At 38.6% G+C, this 19,997-nt stretch overlaps 1 protein-coding gene across 1 annotated transcript in view; it reads left to right on the forward strand.

Moving 5' to 3' along the window:
* The window catches only part of ncm (nucampholin), a 202,837-nt gene that overhangs the window by 92,575 nt on the left and 90,265 nt on the right, over positions 1-19,997 (forward strand). The window contains exon 6 of the mRNA XM_067151843.2: positions 18,011-18,237. Coding sequence (XP_067007944.2) covers positions 18,011-18,237 — 227 coding nt within the window. The remainder of the gene's footprint in view (positions 1-18,010; positions 18,238-19,997) is intronic.

Genomic DNA, 19,997 nt, shown 5'->3' on the forward strand with positions numbered 1-19,997 from the left:
GGAGAAACTGCAAGAGACACTTGACGCGTTGGTGAAGTGGACAGAAGAGAATAAACATCAATTAAAACAAGAAAAAGACAGTATCAATGACATTCAGGCAAGGAGGTAAAGCTTCAGAGTTTCATATACATGGGAGACCTCTAAGGAATGTATCGAACTTCAAGTATTTGGGACAGGGCTAGTCGGCCATGCGGTTTGGAGCGCGCGGCTGTAAGTTTGCATCCCGGAGATAGTGGGTCGAATCCCACTGTCGGCAGCCCTGAAGATGGTTTTCCGTGGTTTCCCACTTTCTCACCAGGCAAATGCTGGGGCTGTACCTTAATTAAGGCCACTTCCTTCCAATTCCTAGGCCTTTCCTTTCCCATTGTCGCCATAAGACCTATCTGTGTCGGTGCGACGTAAAGCCACTAGCGCAAAAAAAAAAAAAAAAAAAAGCAAGTATTTGGAAGTCACACTACAAACTAGAGGTAATGTTTTCTCTACTCACATAAATGACAAGACAAATGCAGCAATCAGAGCCGTCAACGACATACAGAATTTGAATAAGTTGTCTATCAAAACAGCCCTGAAATTATTTGACCTCAAAGTCTCACCAGTGATCGCCTATGGCTTAGAAATTGTATGGCCGCATCTAACGATGAAGCAGTTCGAGCAACTAGAAAAAGTGAAAGCTAATTTTCTGAAAAAGGCATTTTGTGTGTCGAAGTATACGCCTCAAGACTTGTATATGAGTTAACTCGTAGAGGATCTCCGTTGTCACCACCGCTACCAACATATCTACATTCATAGAAAAATTAAGAGCAAAGAAGAGAGACATATGGAGCGAATTTTACTCGACGGACGCAATGATTTACAAAGACTGGCAAGGAGGAGGATATGACCTCAGACATGCTTTGCAATACACGGATTTCATTATAAGTTGTATAAAACTAAGAAATTCCATCAACCAGACACAGACTGTGTATGTTAACGTTGTGGTAGGATCTGTGAACGTTATCATGCCATGATTTGTACTTGTTGGCGCGAATCGATAACAGCCTTCTCATTGTCGCGGCCACCAAATTATGCTGTTGCCAAGGTTTTGTAGCAACTGGCGAAGAAATGTCTAACTGAAGACATCATTTCGGAGCGTGAGGCAAGTTGTTCTCTCTCAAGCTCCTGATATTACTTCATACAATGCATCAAAAGAAATTATACTACAAGCTTCAGAAAAGACTGCTGATTTTAATGGTATAACTATTTTCTATATAGACCACTTCAAATAATTATTAAAAATAAAATCTTGAATGAGTAAATTTAAATCCGTAGAATCATGTATTGAAAATTTCAGTAAGCGGCCAAGTTTTTATTTCTTCAGGCAATAAAATTTTGTCTGCAGGAAAAATGTAAAAAATTGCCCGACTTATTTTTAATCTGAAACATATTTACATGGGTCTTGTAATTTTCCTGGAAAATGGCCCGGAAAGCTGGCTATAGCAGTTCGGGGCGTGCGCGCGCCAACACAGGCTGCAGGACGCCGTAAATACTTTCGGATTACATATTAATCCGTATCATTTTTATTACACTATAACTTTAAATATTTGAATACTGTATATTGTACTGAGTAATATGGAAAAAGAACTAACTACTTTAAAGAATAGGTTAAGAATCGGTTTCTAGCTTCAAGGCAGTCTAAGATTTCTTAGTCACTGTCATCACACATCTGTCGAGTCGTCATTTACACTGATGATGAATGGCTCCATTCTTTCGTTTCTTACTATATCCTTGGCCCAATCGTCTATTTGAAGATTTTCTACGCGATTAAAGCACTTTTCCCAATCTGCAGCAGTCACACGGTCGATGGCTTCTGACGTGAGTTTTTCTACGTCCTTTATTTTGAATTTCTTGGTCCTCTCTCTCTTCTCTCTTGACTTGAGCCCAAATTAATTCACATTCACTATCCATTTTAACTGCACTTACGGTGCGAGCTCAACAGCTGCATGACAGGGAATGACTCGGGTAAGGTGGCCTGGAGCTGATGGGCTTCAACTAGACAGCACTGCACGATCGGCGTTGGCAATCCGTGCTCGGAGGTAAGCGACTCTCGACCATCTGTCGCTTTGCCGTTCCCATATCTGACGACAGCGCAGTTATCCTCACCCGCCTAATTTGGTGGCCGCGACAGTAATGTTGTGTTATTAATGTAAATATCTTTTGGCCATTGGCTGCAATAAAATATTATTATTATTATTATCTTTCCTCTCCCTTCCTTCCTTCCTTCCTTCCTTCCTTCCTTCCTTCCTTCCTTCTTTCCCCTTGTCATCACGATTGTTTTACTTTTCTCTGTGCTTACTTTCATCCCAAATTTTTCTATCTCTTGATTCTATACATCTACTTGTTTTTGCATTTCCGCTTCATCCTCACCCCATATCACTATATCATCTCCAAACAACATGGCTTTGAATTTCATGAATTTTATCTACGACTATGATGAATAGTATGGGGGATAGTACACTTCCCTGTCAGAAACCAGTTTCAACTTAAAACCATTTTGTTTTTCCTATATTAGTCTTCACACTACTAACACATTGTTTGTACATAGCTTTTATCATTTTCACTTCCACTCTGTTAACTTGTTTTTTCCTTAATGTGTCCCAACTGTCTGGGCACACTGTCATAAGTAAGGCTCGGAAGTTCATGCCCTAAAAAACTAAGAAATATGCATGCAAATATGTTCTTAAAAACTTAAATATGACAATAAATATGCACTGTTAAAATTGCAGTAGACAAGTCAGGTTAGTAAAGTTACATTTATTCCTTGGAGGTTGAGTCCTGCTGTCAGTGCTGAGTGTTCACAACCATCACTTTGCACAAATTTTCAACCGGAAAACATCGTCTGTTGTCTCGCAACGTGAAAAACTTCTTTCCACATCACAAGATGTTATTGGGGCATATTTAAATGATGATGACTGCTCCACGGAAAGAGGCAAGTCTTTTGGTGTGACAGACGGTTTTCCTTTGAGAATTTCTGGAATATCGCATAACTGTTTATAACCAGGATTTTTTGAAATTACATAATTAATATTTTCTTTCACTTTTTGTCCTATAATACTGGGAACAGAATTTAGATTGGATATCGTTTTTTCAGAAACAGTAAGTATTTCCTTTAAGGGAGATCCTACTGCTTCCAGAGACGTTATGACAGTTGGAAAAAAAGAAAAATGGGCATTTATAAAAACAAGATTCTCTTCTAACTGAATGCCTGACAGAATACTTTACACTGTTTGTATTGATGCAGCTTCATTCGAGTCCAGTGAATTAACAACCTCTTTGAATACTTGTATGTGCTGAGCATAATACAAAGTCCAGCCATGTTGCCCATGGCACAGGAGGAAGTGGGATATTCGGTGCTGTTGATCTAAACAACTTTACTCTTGAAGGAGATTTTTAAAAAATATCTTTGAACATGCCACAAATCGATCTACCAAAGAATTGCATATTGTCTCAGTAATGCGATTAAGAGCATGTGCCAAACAAGTTATATGAGTTAAGTTAGGAAAAATGCCTTTCAGTGTTTGTCCTGATTTTGCCATAAAAGTACCCGCATTGGTAACAAATAAAAGGAGCCGGTCGTATTAGATTCCAGATGGCCATAATAATTTAAATCACACACTGCGTTTACAGTTACATTGTTAATCGCTGGCAATTCACACACATTAAGAAGATATGGCCTTATTTAAGGTTCCCACAATTACATTAGCAATAAATCGGCCCTCAGAATCAGTGTTTTCATCAATAGTCAACCACACAAACTGATCCACTAATTCAATATGTAAATTTAACAGTACGTTATTGTAACAACGTCCTACGTAAGTCTTACGCAATGCACTTGCTTCAGGCACATGTTGTCGAGTGTATTTGGCAAGAAAATGTTTTAATGTGTGGTTATTAATTTTACATAAGGGAATATAAGGTGCTAAGAAAGCTTGGCACAAGTCGTAAGAAAATTCACTAATCCTACTTCCTAAACGCTCTAATAGTTGTTTTTGAGCAGGCTCTTTATTTGCGAGTTTGCTAGTTAAATTCTCCTTATGTTTTGCTGTGTTTATGTGTTGAACTATTTGGAATCTTTTCTCACTCCCTATAGTGTTCTCGCACGCTCCACAGAACAGTACTCTATTATCTGTAGATATTAAGTCACCAGAAAAAACACCTCCTGTAAATTAGTTAATTTACAACTCGAAGTTGCTCTTATTTTTGGCATTTAAAGAACTTTTCAACTGACACTTTATACGCGAATGATAGTTTAGTCACAACAAGTTCACACCACCGTTACATGACTCAGTGGACAGCCAGTCGACAGCTAAGCACAAAACGTGAGGGTAGATGATGAAATACGGGATTCACTGTATGATATCATAACTCCTCACCACATGACAAGTTGCGTCACCATGCGCAACTTTACTGCCAACATCAACCAGATGAAAAAAGTTGATTAATACTGTAAAAACTATTAAACTGATTAAAATATGCCATGTAGGCACTAAAATATTAAAATAGGATGCATTTATCAAAATCACAAAAATATGCAGTTATATGCGCCATAAAACCATGTTCAAATGACTGAAAATTTCATAATTTGTGCACATAATGTATAAGCATACATTTTTAACCCCTAAATGAAACATGCGAATGCATGAACTTCCAAGGCCTAGTCATAAGTTTTCTCACTGTCAATAAATGTCATCACTATGTCTTTTCCAAACTCCCATCTTTTCTTTGTTTGTATTCTAAGTACCGATAGAATGTTGACATTTGGTGCACGCAAGCTGAAGACTGTCCAGTACCTAAATAATAATAAAATATCAAATTTTAGCTTGTAATAGATCAAAGTGGGCTGACCAGCCCCGCGGTGTAGGATTCCCAGCCATGACAGGGATTTTTACCTGCCTCTGAGGGCTAGTTTGAGGTCCACTCAGCCCACTTTATTACAATTGAGGAGCTATCTGACGGTGAGATGGCGGCTCCGGTTTAGAAAGCCAAGAATAACGGCCCAGAGAACCCGTCGTGCTGACCACATGGCACCTCGTAATCTGTAGGCCTTTGGGCTGAGCAGCGGTCGCTTGGTAGGCCATGGCCCTTCGGGGCTGTTAAGCCATGGGGTTTGTTTATGTTTTGTTCATTAATAGGTCAGAATGGACAAGTGAGAAATCCAATAAATCTCAGTTAAGTAACATTGCCAGGAATATGTATAGAATTTGAGTTTCAATTCTTTGGCGCTATTGTATACGCTACCTGACAAAAAGCTGAAGTACCCAGAAGAAATGGACAGATGTCAGTGTAAATGTTTCGAGCCGCAGTTCTCTGCGACAAATAGAATGGCCATCTCAGTGCATTAGTGGTAGTGTATATAAGGGGAGTGAACAGAGTCAAATGTTGAGTGATCACTGTGAAGGACACGGAGATGCCGCGTACTCGTGTGGGACAGCATTATCAGCCTCGTTGTGGGTCTCCATTTGGCCGGCTGCCCGAATCGTGCAATATCCAGATTTGTGGGGCATTCGGATGTGACAGTGGCCCGATGTTGGTCTGGCATACTCGTCGTCAAAGTTCCAGTCGACTTTGTCTGACCACCGAAAGGGAGGATCGCCATATTGTGCACCAAGCACATCGTAGCGTGTGCCATCTGAGAACAAGTAATGGACTCCCTGCAATATTCTGTGTCATCCTGCACCATTGGTCGGAGACTAGAATTTGGAAGCAAGTGACCTTTCTATAAATACAGCGTATAGTTTTAATAATAATTTGGTGCCTTATTTCATAACTAACACTGCCTTTAACACCACAACACAAACGGTTGTTGCCATGACCAGGAAGTGTGGGCTGGTGATGAATGGTGTCGCGTTGTCTTCAGCGCTGAATCGCCGTTCTGTACTACCCCAGATGACCCTCATCTGTGAGTCTGGCAGCATCCTGAGGATAGGTCCCATTTTTCCAATGTTTTGGAAAAGACACAGCGGTGCTACTCCTGTTGTCGTGCTGTGGGCAGACTTCAGGTCACATCTGGTAGTGATTGAGGGAACTCTGTTGCCACAACGGTACATCATGGACATCCTGCATCCTCGTGTGTAACCTCTCATGCGACAGCAATATGGGGCCGTTTTTCAATAGGTCAATGCTCGACCACACACGGCACATGTCTCTCTGCATGATGTTGAGATACTCCCGTGGCCAGCAAGATCCCCAGATCTGTCCCCCATAGAACGTGTGGTATCAACTCTGTCCCAGTGCCTGTATCGAGGATATCAAGGACCGGTTCCAACAGTTGTGGGCCAGCTTGCCTCAGGAGGTCCAGGCCAGCGGAGGTTGCAACATCATACTGATGAGTGGGCTCGTACTGCCAAGTGATAAACTGGTATAACAGTATTCTCTCATCCGTGGGTAAATAATGTGAGCTCGAATTACATCCACTTATTAGTTTAGTATCGCATTATTTGTGAGGTTATGTCATTAAACATTTGTTGTATATAGATATTTATATGAGTTTAGTTAATGTAAGAACCTGTATATAATTTATTATTACCTGGATATATGATTTGTAATCCACTACAGAATTGTGAAACACACTGTAACATCCAGAATAGTACTGGGTAGACGAGAACTCGGTAGAATATTATGTACATTATATCTGGGCAGGTCAGAATATATTCTGCTACCGTATGCGACAGTAGGCGGTACTACCTGCGACTGCCTAGCCGAGGGTGTGGCGGCCGATACCAAACCAGGCAAACTGAGGGAAAACCAGTAGCTGTGAGCAGAAAAGTTTTCTCTTAGAAGGTTCGATAAGATGAGACCTTTGTGTGGGAAATAACACACAAATTCATAAGCTGCTGCCTTGCAGTGAGGCAGGGGACTGCCAAAGGCTAAGGGAGACCACCCTGAAAGAAAATCCTCTAATACATTAAGCCTAGCAAGTCAGTACAGGAGTACAATGCAGTTGCTTTCAAAGCGAAAACGAACCGCGAAAAGAAAAATATTTTGAATGTCGACAATGCTTCACATACTCTTGATACTAAAGACGATGTCATGCTGATGTTCATTCAAGATACACGAGAAGAACCGATCATAGAAACAAGCTTCGGATTGGAACCTTAAAACGTTATGACTCTTAACAGGAAAATGCAACAAAATCACGGATTTAATGAACCGTAGACATATTCACATCCTAGGGCTAAGTGAAACGAAATGGAAAGGTTGCAACACAAGAATGTTAGAAGATGGAGTGGTAAGCCTGCAGTGGCGAGGAATGGAGTTGGTTTTATACTCCATATAAAGGCATTGATAGTTAACAGATGTCTCATTCATCAATGAGAGATTAATAAAAGCTAAAATATGCCTAAACAGAGAAACTCAAACTGTGATCCAAGTTTATGCTCCCCAGCAGGGTTGTAGCGATGACCAAAATGCAAGCTTCCTAGAAAAAGTAGAGGACATCATTGATGAAGAGAACATAATGATAACTGGGTATTTTAATGCCCAGGTACGAACTGATAGGTCAGGTTATGAAGGAATTATTGGTCCATATGGATTTGGTAATAGAAATGAGGAGGGTGAACTTCTGCTTCATCTATGTACACGAAACCAACTTCTGGTGAAGAACTCATGGTTTCAGAAAGGGGATAGCTACAAGATAACGAGGTACGGCTGAGATGGTCAGTATAGATCAGTGATAGACACAGATAGGCCAAGTGGAGAAAAACGGATGATGTAATAGTGAGACCTAGTAAGAGCCTTGATATTGACCATAGACTCCTCGTTGCAGACGTCACCAAACCTATTATTAAAGTAAACACGAAGGAAAAACCATGAATTAAAGACTGGAGATTGAAAGATCTGGAAGTCAAATGTTATATACTAATTGCAAATTGTAGATTGTCTCTCTGAATGGTTAAGTACAACAGGGAAGTGCCTTATCACCTCTTCTATTCATAGCAGTTATTTTAAAGGAACTGAAAGGAAAAGGTAATAAAGATCTTCAGGCTCTGGTGTCTGCAGATGATGTGGCGATATGGGATGAATCATAGGAGGGAGTGCAAAATAATGTGATTGCATGGTGTAAGAAGTGGATCTTCCTAATAAGGTACTCCAGTACACCAAGTTTTCTAAGACACTTCCAAATAGTTGTTCTAGGAACATTATCATATGCCTTTTCGAGGTCCATAAACACAATAATTAGGTCTTCTCCTCTTTCCCAGTGTTTCTCTGCCAGCATCCTGAAAGCAAATATCAGACCTGTTGTGCTTCTTCCAGCCCTAAAGCCATGTTGTTCCTCTTCTAAGATAGCCTCTAGTACATCCCTTACTCTGGCTTCAATGATCTTCTCCATAATTTTAAGGCCATGTGATAAGGAGGATAATGCCTCTTGTAATTTTCACTTTTCCTTCTATTCCCTTTCTTAAAGATAGGAACTATCATCCCTTTTGTCCTGTCTTCAGGCATTTCATTATCCTTCCATACTGCTCTGAAGACAGCAGATGGGAATATAGTTCGCAATATGAAAGATATCAGGGATACAATGAGACAGTATTTTGACAAGCTCCTAAATGGCTCTAAGGAGATCTCTGTTCCGGATGTAGCACAGAAAACAATATTCCAATTACATGGACAGAAGTAGAGCAAGCTCTCCAAGAGATGAGAAGTGGTAAGTCAGCAGTTACAGCTGACATGATTAAAGCTGGAATACAGCCAATGTGGTGGTCCTGCATTCTGTATTATGTCTGCTGATTTTCAATGCTACTGTTTTTAATGGGTTCAATTTCATTCTATAATCACGTGTTGTGTTGGACCGACATGTCAGCAGGTAACTGTGTTTTAAGGTCGCGATTTCCATGTGCCATGTGCTTAGTGATGGCCAGTTGTTCAAATGACAGGTTGTTGATGTGTATCTTTATGTGAAGTTAAGGTGAAATAAATAAGTGTACCAACTGACAGTACATCAAATGTGTGAAGCTTCATTTTGTCTCCTCCTCCCCTTCTTCTCGTTTGGGGTTTGGGAGATGACGGGTAGGCATCCCTGGGCATGGTTTTTGTTACTTTCTTGAGACCATTGCGAAGATTGAATGTAAGCAAGCATAAATAAATATACAAGTAAAATAGGTCCACCTGTATTTTATGAGAAACTAACACAAAGTTGTGTTTACGTTCTTTAATCGTCTGACAGTCATCTTCATACCAGTGTTAGTTATGAAATAAGGCACCAAATTATTACTAGAACTTTTTGCTGTATTTTTAGAAAGTTCACTTGCTTCCAACCCCTAACCCTGTCTTATCCCATGATCGCCATCAGACATGTCCGTTTTGGTGCGACGTAAGACAAATAGCAAAACATCTCTAGGAAGATTGCAAATTTATTTGAAATCCCATTCAAAGTAAGAATGACAGTCCCTAGAGGCCTGTTTAAAAAGTAAAAAATAATCAAACTTTGAAAATAACTAGGGTGTACCTGTAGCCTAGTTAGCTTTATCTCCTTTGAAATGCTCCCAACACAATTTCCACTTACAGAAGCTGTCCTTTAGGGATCATGTGCAGTTCCATCTGCAATTTCAGTTTGATCTCTTCAGTTACTGAAATCATCATTCTTTAGGAGAATGCCATGCTAGGGTAGATGAGGAGGCACAATTCACAAATCAGCAGAGACGAGTGACCATTGGACCCTCAGTGCTCAACACTGATGATGTGCTTCTCTCCACACACAAACTAACATTTGCTAAGTTATATCTAATTATTTCATAATGCTTGACAGATAGTTACTTGCTTAGGAAGAATAGAGTAGATCTTGTTATTTCGAGTCTCAATATCAATATTTGAATAAATCTGAGCTGAAAAATTTGAAATAACAAAAATAATACATCGTCAGTTTTCAATGCATGAGTGCCTTTATGAGGCGAAAGCTGAACACAAGGGAGACTGACCTTGAATGCAGTCTCCTCACACTAGAGGCAGCTATGTGTTACGTCAAAAAACAGTTCACAACCTGCTGTTAGACGGTGGCGTGATGTTGCTGCTCAGAAATTGTGCAGTTCATTAAATCAGAAGACACAACCATTTTTTAAAAATGTAATTTGTTGTGTTTTCAACACTACTGAAATAAGCCGTAATTTTTAACTTAAATTGTTCTTTATTTATTTTATACTCTTAGGTAAATTTAAGCTTCTTGTAAGTCCAAATTTTTGTATAGTTTGAGGTAATCTCAGTCCTGTTCAGACTGTACTGTACCACAATACAGAGCTGCTGATTAAGACATTCAGAGAAGTGCTGAACTGCAATTCTACCAAGTTTGTAAATAGGTGTTAAAAGTGTAGCTTGTTGATGACTCAGTGAAGGTGAACGAGTTAATGCAAAATTCTCTTCATATTCATCGTGTGTTTTTAATCATAACTTACTTAATTTGCAGTTTATCCTCAAGAGGCCTAGTTGGAATAGAGGCTTTATCACAGGTGAACAATGTGGTTGAAAGTGGAAAGTGTTCATTGAAGTCTTAATTTGTAAAGTGTCGTAATATATTTTATTTGTAACAACGTAACCTGTGCAGTGTAATATTTGTAACATATGTATTAGTAAATAGTAGATTTCAGTTCTGTACTTACTGGAAGTATCCAGAAATGTTACATGAATTTTTGAGCAGGGTGTGTTGTATTTTGTTGCTTATGTCTTCTAGAATATATTTTCTAACTATTCTGGAAATGGAAGATTCGCGAACATGCGTATTCGAGAAGCTTAGTTAAAGTTCGTGACTGTAGTAGAAATTGTGATTGGTGAACCTAGGTGGGCATAGGAGGACTCGTGCATTCTGATTGGCTACTCCAAGGTCAGGGTTTACCTATATATAGAGAGCGAGGCAGCGTTCGTGATAATTCGGTCTTGTCTTGGTCTTGTCTTGCCCTGGTCTGCCTTAGTCTGTCTTGGTCTGTCTTGGTCTGTCTGAAGTTTTACGTCGTGTGCGACGCCTCGCTTCCGGGATGGGCCACCTTCCGGTAAGCACTCTTGAATTCCGTTCCGGCTAAAATTTCCGTAATGTTCGGTTGCTATTTCGTATAGGAGTCTGCCCTAGCGTAACCTAGATTCACCAAATTAATTATTTATGACGCCTTAGCTTTTCAGCTGGGCTTGCCTGTTTGTTTTCGAGGCATTCCCATTTCTCGTTTCACTAAATATGTAGATTGTAGTTTAATATATTTACCTTGTGGTTTGCCTCTGGTAGTTCAGTGTCTCTTGATGTAAGCTAGAGTTTTGGAGAGTACGTTTACCTCACTGTAAATTGCATTGTACAACTGGGTTTGTAACTAGATGTATAGTTGGTTTGAAATTTTGGACTTGTAGAAAGACATTATCAAAGAACCTCTAAGTTATGTGTATCACGGAGAATATAGTTCGTAAGTTGCAAGTTGGCGGATTTTGTTCGGAATGTATTTGTAAAATCCTTTTGTAAATAACATTTTTCAAATTTAAGGATCATGGTTGATTTGTTTCGGAATCTGCAATCTAAGCCATGTCCATGCCCTCGGTAGGTCCTCACTGTTTCCACTTTTCTGGTTTATTGTCCACTAGTTGGCCCTACTAATATTTACGTATTATGTTGTTGTTGGCGGAGATCCGCGTAGTCCAGCTGATGTTTCGCTGAGTGTGTAGTGTTTTCTGATATTGTGTAGTTGCTCTTACTTCCCCCCTTTGTTGTGTCTAGTGCTTTGTTTTGTGTAACCACTGTAGTAGCGGTTACAGGCTTCTCTGCTTGTGTTTGAGCTCTGACGGAGATAAGGAGATAACCATTTAACCCATATGCACCCTTCCACCCTGTGCTCTGATATTGCCAGGAATCCGCCAACTTTTTAGTATGCAACCTTGGTTTTGCAAGCTTTTGGTTAAAACAGTATAGAGGGTGATGGACTGCACATATTATCACGGGACCTGTTTTATATTATTGAGAAATTCCCGCTATTACTCATTACACAAAAACAGAACAATACAGAAATACAACACACAGAAAATCCGGGTGCAACCTTCTAAGAGCATCGGCTACCTCATTGTTAGCTACATGTGAATATCTGCCTCGAGGCATGACCGTTATCAACACTTACATCTTTGCACCACTAACTATGAATTGTTGGGTTTTGTACTGGTCCCATTAGAATACAAAGAGCAATATATAAAAGTATTTCATTCGAGTTCGTCTGAGAAAAGTTGGGATCAGCACTGGCATACTTATTAGTTTCGTCTGCTATGAACTGTACAATGTTGTCATCTAAGTACTTCCGGAAAATGAAAATCTCAACTTACATTTCTATATATACCACTACCAGGATTCACTCCTCTTGCTCCAGAAAAGATGTGAATAATTGGAGAATTTTCTCCAGGCACCCAATTCCATTAAATAGGTTGCTCATCATTTTCACTAAAATCACTTTCATTCTCGCTTCAGTCATTCGATATAACATGCACAGGATCACTAATACCTTCTTCCTCACTATCACTGCTGAAATCAGAGCCTAAAACATCAAGTAAGCTTTGAATTGTCCGGTCCCGCGGTGTAGGAGGCAACGCATCTGCCTGTCACCCGGTGGCCCTGGGTTCATTGCCCGGCTGGGTCAGGGGTTTTTAATTGTAAATGATTAATATCCCTGGCCTTGGGACTGGGTGTTTGTGTCGTATTTAATGTTCCTTTCCTCACATTCAACACACTATACTTCCTCCATTCCAATGACACAACGGAAGTTTTAATATATTGCATCGGCAGAAAAGAAAACTGTGATGCCTAACTATTGCAGTGTTCCACTGTTACAAAATCTACGTCAGTCGTATTCATACCATCAATTTCCATAAAAAATGGTTGCATGCCCTTCATAGACAGGACCTAGGAAATAGAAGTGTGACCCATAATATGAAGGTCTGCTCGAAACATTTTGCAGTTGAAGATTTTGTCATTACGGAAATGAGTGAATATGCTAATTAATTCTAATTAGTAAATAATTTTATAATAAGTTAGCAACATTCTGATTAGTTAATATGACGTATTTCAATAATTTTAGCCGGGCTGACTAGCTCGGACAGTAGAGCGCTGGCCTTCTCAGACCAAATTGGCAGGTTCGATTCTGGCCCAGTTTGGTGGTATTGGAAGGTGCTCAAATACATTAGCCTCGTGTTCGTATATTTATTGGCACATAAAAGAACTCCTGCAAGACAAAATTCCAGCACATTGGCGTCTGCAAAAACCATAAAATTAGAAAGTGGGACTTAAAAATGTAACATTCTTGATTATTGTTCAATGAGCCTCCGTGGATAAGGCGGCCTCTCACCACTGGAATCCGTAGTTCGGATCCCGGTTACTCCACGTGAGATTTGTGCTGGATGAAGTGGAGGCGGGACATGTTTTTCTGCGGGTACTACGGTTTTCTGTGTCGTATTTCATTCCAGCGACACTGCAGTTTTTTTTTTTTTTTCATTTCATCTGTCAGTCTTTAATCATTGCCCAAGGGGAGTACGATGGGCTTCAGCAGCTAGATGGGGCTTCATTCATACCATTCCTGACTCAGTCAAATGACTGGAAACTGGCTGAGGATTTTCATTTTTATTATTATTCTATAATTTAAGAAAAACACTTTACCTTCTATATTTCCAGGGAGTGGCACCGGCACCTCGGAAATAATCCCAAGAGCAAGAAGCAGCCATAAGACCATATGCGGTGGTGTACCCTGACGCTGGAGCACCAGACTTCCTGAACACAAAATAATTAATCAATTCAATATTTAAAATATTTATGTCTGTCTTATGACCTGAAACAAGGTCTTGAAAGTAAATTCATTTCAATAGTACTGGATGTACTGCAGTCGTACGAATATAGTGCTTTATGTACGCCTGGAACCTAAAATATATATTTTCAAACGTCTCTTTGCACTTGAATTCAGTCATAACAAAAACACTAAAAGAAAAGGTTGCTACTATTAGTCCTTCTCTTTCAGTCAACTCTTGCTTCTTTCCAGGTAATTTTCCGCCCTTTTCCTTCAATTCCACTTTCAAATCCGCAGTTGGCATTGCACCTATATTATTTCCCATCTCTTTCAAACATTAGCAGAATATAGTAATTTCATTTTCATGCATTTAAAGTAAGCTTTGTTTCGATTATTATAAATTTAGAAATACTCCATATAAGTCACGAGAAGCAGAATGCACATACACTGCCTAGCAGACATCTTCTGGTGCAGAGAGGTAGCCTCCAAACAATGTCTCTCTGTGGCTCATGGTCATACTTGCTGAAAATAATTGCTTGTCAATAGACATTGTTCGGTTTGAGAATACAACAGCCCATCAGGGTAGGGAAAGACGAATGTATCAAATGTACGTTGGTTTTGGGAGGCAACTGAGCAATTAACTGCCAAATTTTAACAGTATTATAATGTCATTTAGTGGTTGTGAAAGTCTACGTATTAAGATATTTTATAAAATTGTTTAATGAAAAATTTGATTGTGTAGTGAAATTCCTAATGCTTAGGTCAGCAGTCCTAGTCAATCTTTTATGGTATTATAGCGTTTATCACTACAGTCTTTAATCATTTTATTTTTATTATTATTATTATTATTACTATTATTATTATTATTACTATTATTATTATTATTATTATTATTATTATTATTATTATTATTATTATTGTTGTTGTTGTTGTTGTTGTTGTTGTTGTTATTATTATTAACTTTATTGGCCACATTGGACCGCTTGAGTCTTCCATGCATGTACACTTTTTCTTGGAAGGTTGTACTGTTTGATTCTCCTTATCTGCCCAGTACTTCTTCATTCGTTCTGTTCACAGTGTTCTTAATTTGTCTCAAATCTCTACAGGCCTTTTGTGCATCATTTCAGTTCAAAATTTGTTATTCTTAAGAAGGGTGGTAATTTTATTCTTGTTCTCTGCATCTGTAATTTTGAGTCCAGCTGTTTTGAGATCCTCTTGAATTTCTTTGATCAGTGGTCTGCTGTCTTCTTTCTCAGATATCTCATCATTAGTTATCATAAAATCCTGTTTTCTGGTAATCGTAAGATGTGAAAGAAATAAGAGATCCTTTTCTTCTTCATCATGTTGGTAACTGGTTCAATCTCTTGATAGACAGTTTCATTGGGGAGGATTCTACAGACTCCTTCAACCTGGTACTTTTTATTTATCCAAGTTTTAATAATTCTTCTTTCAGTTTTGACGAGCTGATCAGTTCTTCTTTCATTATTGATTTGGAACAAGGTTTCGTAAGCATAATTGGCTTTGGGCAAATTTACAGTTTTCTAGTGTTGGATCTTAGTGTCCATTGACAAGCATTTTTTATTATAAGTTGACCAGGTTAGAAATTGTGCCTTTTTCATTTTGTTGTTCCTGTTTGTCCATGTTGCTTTTTTTGATAATGATTTCTCCAAGGTATTTAAATTGTAGGACTTTGTTAATTTTTTTATCATTTACGACGACTTTCTTTACTCAAGGTGTTTCATTGGCATGATCTCAGTTTTCTCAAAGGGTATTTGTAATCCTATTTTTAATGCAATTTTCTGGAGACTGGTGATCTGAGCACGGACTTCTTCCATGTCAAGGGATAAAAGAGCTAAATCATCTGCAAACCCTAGGCAGTTTGTCCTTATTGAGGGTTTTGCTCCAATTTTGATTTTAGGTAGATTTTATTTTTGCCAAATTTTCATGATGTATTCTAGAGCCACATTGAAGAGCAGCGGGCATAATCCGTCACCTTGTCTGAGGCCTGTATTTATTGTAAAAGCAGTTGACATTTCTCCCGTGAACTTTACCTGTGAAAGTGTTGGTTAAACTTAGTTCAATAATTTTTGTTAATTTAGGATGAAGGCCATATGATCTGAGGATTTTTAAAAGGGTGGGTCTGTGTATACTATCATAAGACTTTTTGAAATCTATGAATGAAATAAACAGCTGTTTATTTCTGTATTTGTAATATTCCATTATTAGTTTCAGGCTGAGAATTTGGTCTGGGCAACTTCTGTATGGGTGAAATCCTCCTTGGTATTCTCCAAGTTGTGGTTCCAGAATGTTTTTTATCCTATTGTAAATTATGTGGGAGAAAATTTTGTAAGTGCAGTCCTCGGTAATTATCTGGATTAGTTTTATCTCCTTTTTTGAATAATGGATGGATTACGCCTGAGGTCCAATGTTCTGGAATTTTCTCTGTGATCCACATTTTGACTAGATGTTAATGTAGATTTGTGATTGCTGGTTTCTCTCCCTTTTTCCAGATTTCTGCACATTTCTTCACCACATGCCTTATAATTTTTTAGTTCCATAATTGCAAATTCTACCTCATTGATAGTTGGAGGATCTATTAGATCTGGGGTGGTTGAAACGGGTGTGTCAGTATTTACTTCCTACGTTTCCAATGGGTTATCGCAATTTAAAAGTTTGTCGAATGTCTGCGAGGATCTCTGCATTTTCTCGATTACTATTGGCTAACCTTCTGATTTATCTCTCAGCATTAATATTGGCGGCTCATATTTTTTAAGGTATTTGCCAAAGGTTTTATAATAATCTTGTTATTTTTTTAAAAACTCTCTTCTGTCCTTTGTGAGGTATTTTAAGATGTTTGCATTTGGTTTGTCTGATGATTTTATGGGTTGACTTTTTTTGTTTTATTAGTTCTAAATTTGAGTTTGTCTGATTTTTGGGCTTGATGATTTATCCAATCTTGGTGTCTTCTCTCAATTGGCTGGTCACATTCTTCATCCCACCATTCATGTTTTTTCCTAGGATTTGTTGGAGCTAACTCTTCTGGTATTGATTTTAGTTTGGTGGTCAGTTCTTCTAATGTGTTCAGTGTTGACAGATCCTTCTCCTGTTTTCCTATAATACTCCCTATTATTTATTAAGGTGGTAGGGTCAAATTTTTTTCTATTTTTATTTGGAGGTCTTTTCTTAACTCTTGGAGTTAATTTTATTTTGATCTTAACAACATAGTGATCTGACCCTGAGTCTTCCCCCATTAGGACTTTGACATTGTAGATTTCACGATGGTGAGATATATCCATGCAAACCTCATCCATTTGCCATTCACCTTTTCAGAAATCGGGTTGTTTCCAAGTTTTTAATTTGTGAGGTTTCGTTTTAATGTAGATTTTAGATAAGATTGTGTTTTCTGCATAATTCAAGCAATGCTTTGACTGTTTTTATTGATCCTCTTATGTGCTGACCATTTTCCAATGATATCTCGGTACCTTCTTTCTTGTCCCAGTTGTGCGTTGAAATCACCAAGGAGATGGAGGTATGTTGATTAAAGTTTGATCCAGGAGATCCCAGAATTTTTGTGCTTCTTCTTTATCCTTTAGTGTGTTATTTTTCTGATTAGTGGGAGCATGTACATTGATAATTGTGTAGATTTTATTTGCAGATTTCAGACTTGGTGTTGCAAGTCTGGGGGAATTGAGATTTAAATTCCATGGCTGAATCTATGATTTTGAGATTTATTAGAAATGCATTAGCAAACTGCAGACAGTTTTTCATCATTTGTTTCCAGGAACTCCTTGTGATTCAGTTGGGTCATGATCATTATTCCTTCTTGAAGGGCCTTGATTAGTTGTCCATGATGTCATTTTACAAATAGAGTAATATCTTTTTATGTTTTCTTCATGTTTTAAGGGCCTACAGGAAGTAGCAATGACATTAATCAGCATGAGATGTGTGTGAAAGATATTTTTCTCAGAAACCACTGGACCTACAACACTTGCAACAGCTGGTCCAACTGTTTCTGAGGAAGTCAAGGATGACCATCAGTTACATTCCGTCATCTGTGAATTGGTGCCTAAATGATGTGAAGTCTGTAATACAAAACAGGAACTCCGTTCTGAACAAACTTCTTAAAGAAATTAGCATTTTAAGGTTTCAGATTTTGGGGAAGCAACTTTCATCCCACCTGTTTTATATATATAAGATTATTTTATTTAGGGTAAATAAAATGGGCCTTACTCGTTGATATTTTCTTGCAGATGAAGGCAAGGAAGAGACCATCCTTGACAACACCGAAACCAACCTAGTGGCTCTGCGACGTACCATCTATCTTACTATCCAGTCGAGTTTAGACTTTGAAGAATGTGCCCATAAGCTGATGCGCATGGAATTAAAGCCTGGCCAAGAAATGGAGTTGTGTCACATGTTGCTTGACTGCTGTGCTGAACAGAGGACCTACGAAAAGTTCTTTGGACTTCTGGCACAGGTAAACTTTAAGAGTTTTCTTAATAGCATACTTGTGAATACTCAAAAGGCAAAGAAAGATTTCAGTCGGAATGTATTGATCATATCGAGAAAGAAAGAAAGTGCAATTTTTAAACTTGTATGTATGCAAATCTCGAGAAAGCAGCTGAATAGAATTTAATTAAAATCAGGAAAGAGGCTCTTTGTGTAGGCTATAAATAATTTTATTCATACTGGGTGAATTAGTAGTTCTTAACCTGTTCGGTGGGCGAAGTGGCCTACAAGTCGCTTGCTCAACAGACAATGCAGACATGCCCACTGTTTTCTCAGTTGCCTGCATGCAGAGGTTTATTTTTTTTCAGCAGTGTGTTCTGGATGAGTCCGCCCTCTAATGTGAATTTTTTCCACTCTGTACTCCCAATACCAATGTGTCATCCACAAGTTGCATCATAAAGAATGCAACTTACATCTGGGCAAGAACAACCTAAAGCCTAATCGTCCCTTGGATGCAATAATACAGTAAAACCTCATTAATTCGAAGTCATTGTGACTCAAAAATCGGACTTCGAATTACGTGATTTCGAATTAACTGCCAATTCACAATTCAGAAGTACCAACCCTTGCCGCGTTACTGCATGCAGTTAACGTTGATTCACAGTTTATGCCTTTCAAATGCCATGAAAAAAGAACTATTTCCGAAATGTATCCGAGAAGGTGCATTTACAGTATTCAAATAATGCATTCGGATATCTCACTGGTAAACACAACTCGCTTAAGTGCGGCCAGTATCCAGTTATCGGGAGATAGTGGGTTCGAGCCCCACTGTCGCCAGCCCTGAAGATGGTTTTCCGTGGTTTCCCATTTTCACACCAGGCAAATGCTGGGGCTGTACCTTAATTAAGGTTACGGCCGCTTCCTTCCAATTCCTTGGCCTTTCCTATCCCATCGTTGCCATAAGACATGTGTGTCGGTGCGACGTAGAGCAAATAGAAAAGAAAAACAAAAGGTAAACATAATCTCACGCAACGAAAGAAAGAAGAAAAAAAAGCACGATTCAAAGACGAGGAGAAATCTATGCTGGCTCCCTTGTGCAAGTGCTTTATTAATTGGATTACTATACTGTATGCATTTTAGATGCCTTGTATTTACACAGAAAGTACCCGATGCCCTTAAAATCAAACTTTCCTATAACTCTATCCTTGTACGATTTCTCGCCATGGCACTTCTCTCGTACTTCAGAAATGTAAACACTTGCCACGTCACGAAGTATTCTAAGACCCATTAATACATGCAATCACCTCGATTCACAGTTTAAACCATTTTCAGGGCTGCCGACAGTAGGGTTCGAACCTACTATCTCCCGAATACTGGATACTGGCCGCACTTAAGCGACTGCAGCTATCGAGCTCAGTTTTACAATGTTCAAATAATGCACTTGGATAAATCACTGACAAACATAACCTCACGCAACTGTGACGATTTAAAACAACAACGTATTGGTTGATTAAGATTCTTTGACAAGACGTTCAAAGAGAAAAGAGCTGGGACCAATTGGAGGTTAGTGGATGTAATAAGAAGAAGAGAAAACTTTAATCAAAACAGTATATTGTTTCTACAAGGAAATCAATTTTAAATTTTACATCTCAAAATTTTGTAATCTGACACACAAAAGAAAACACTCATCGTGAATGACGTACATTAGAATAGAATCCCTAGACCATTTACAAGTTATAATATGTGACTAATCAAATGAACATGGTAACCTATAAGCCTCGGAGAATA

This window comes from Anabrus simplex, chromosome 7 (assembly GCF_040414725.1).
Source record: "Anabrus simplex isolate iqAnaSimp1 chromosome 7, ASM4041472v1, whole genome shotgun sequence".
Taxonomy (NCBI): Eukaryota; Metazoa; Arthropoda; class Insecta; order Orthoptera; family Tettigoniidae; genus Anabrus; species Anabrus simplex.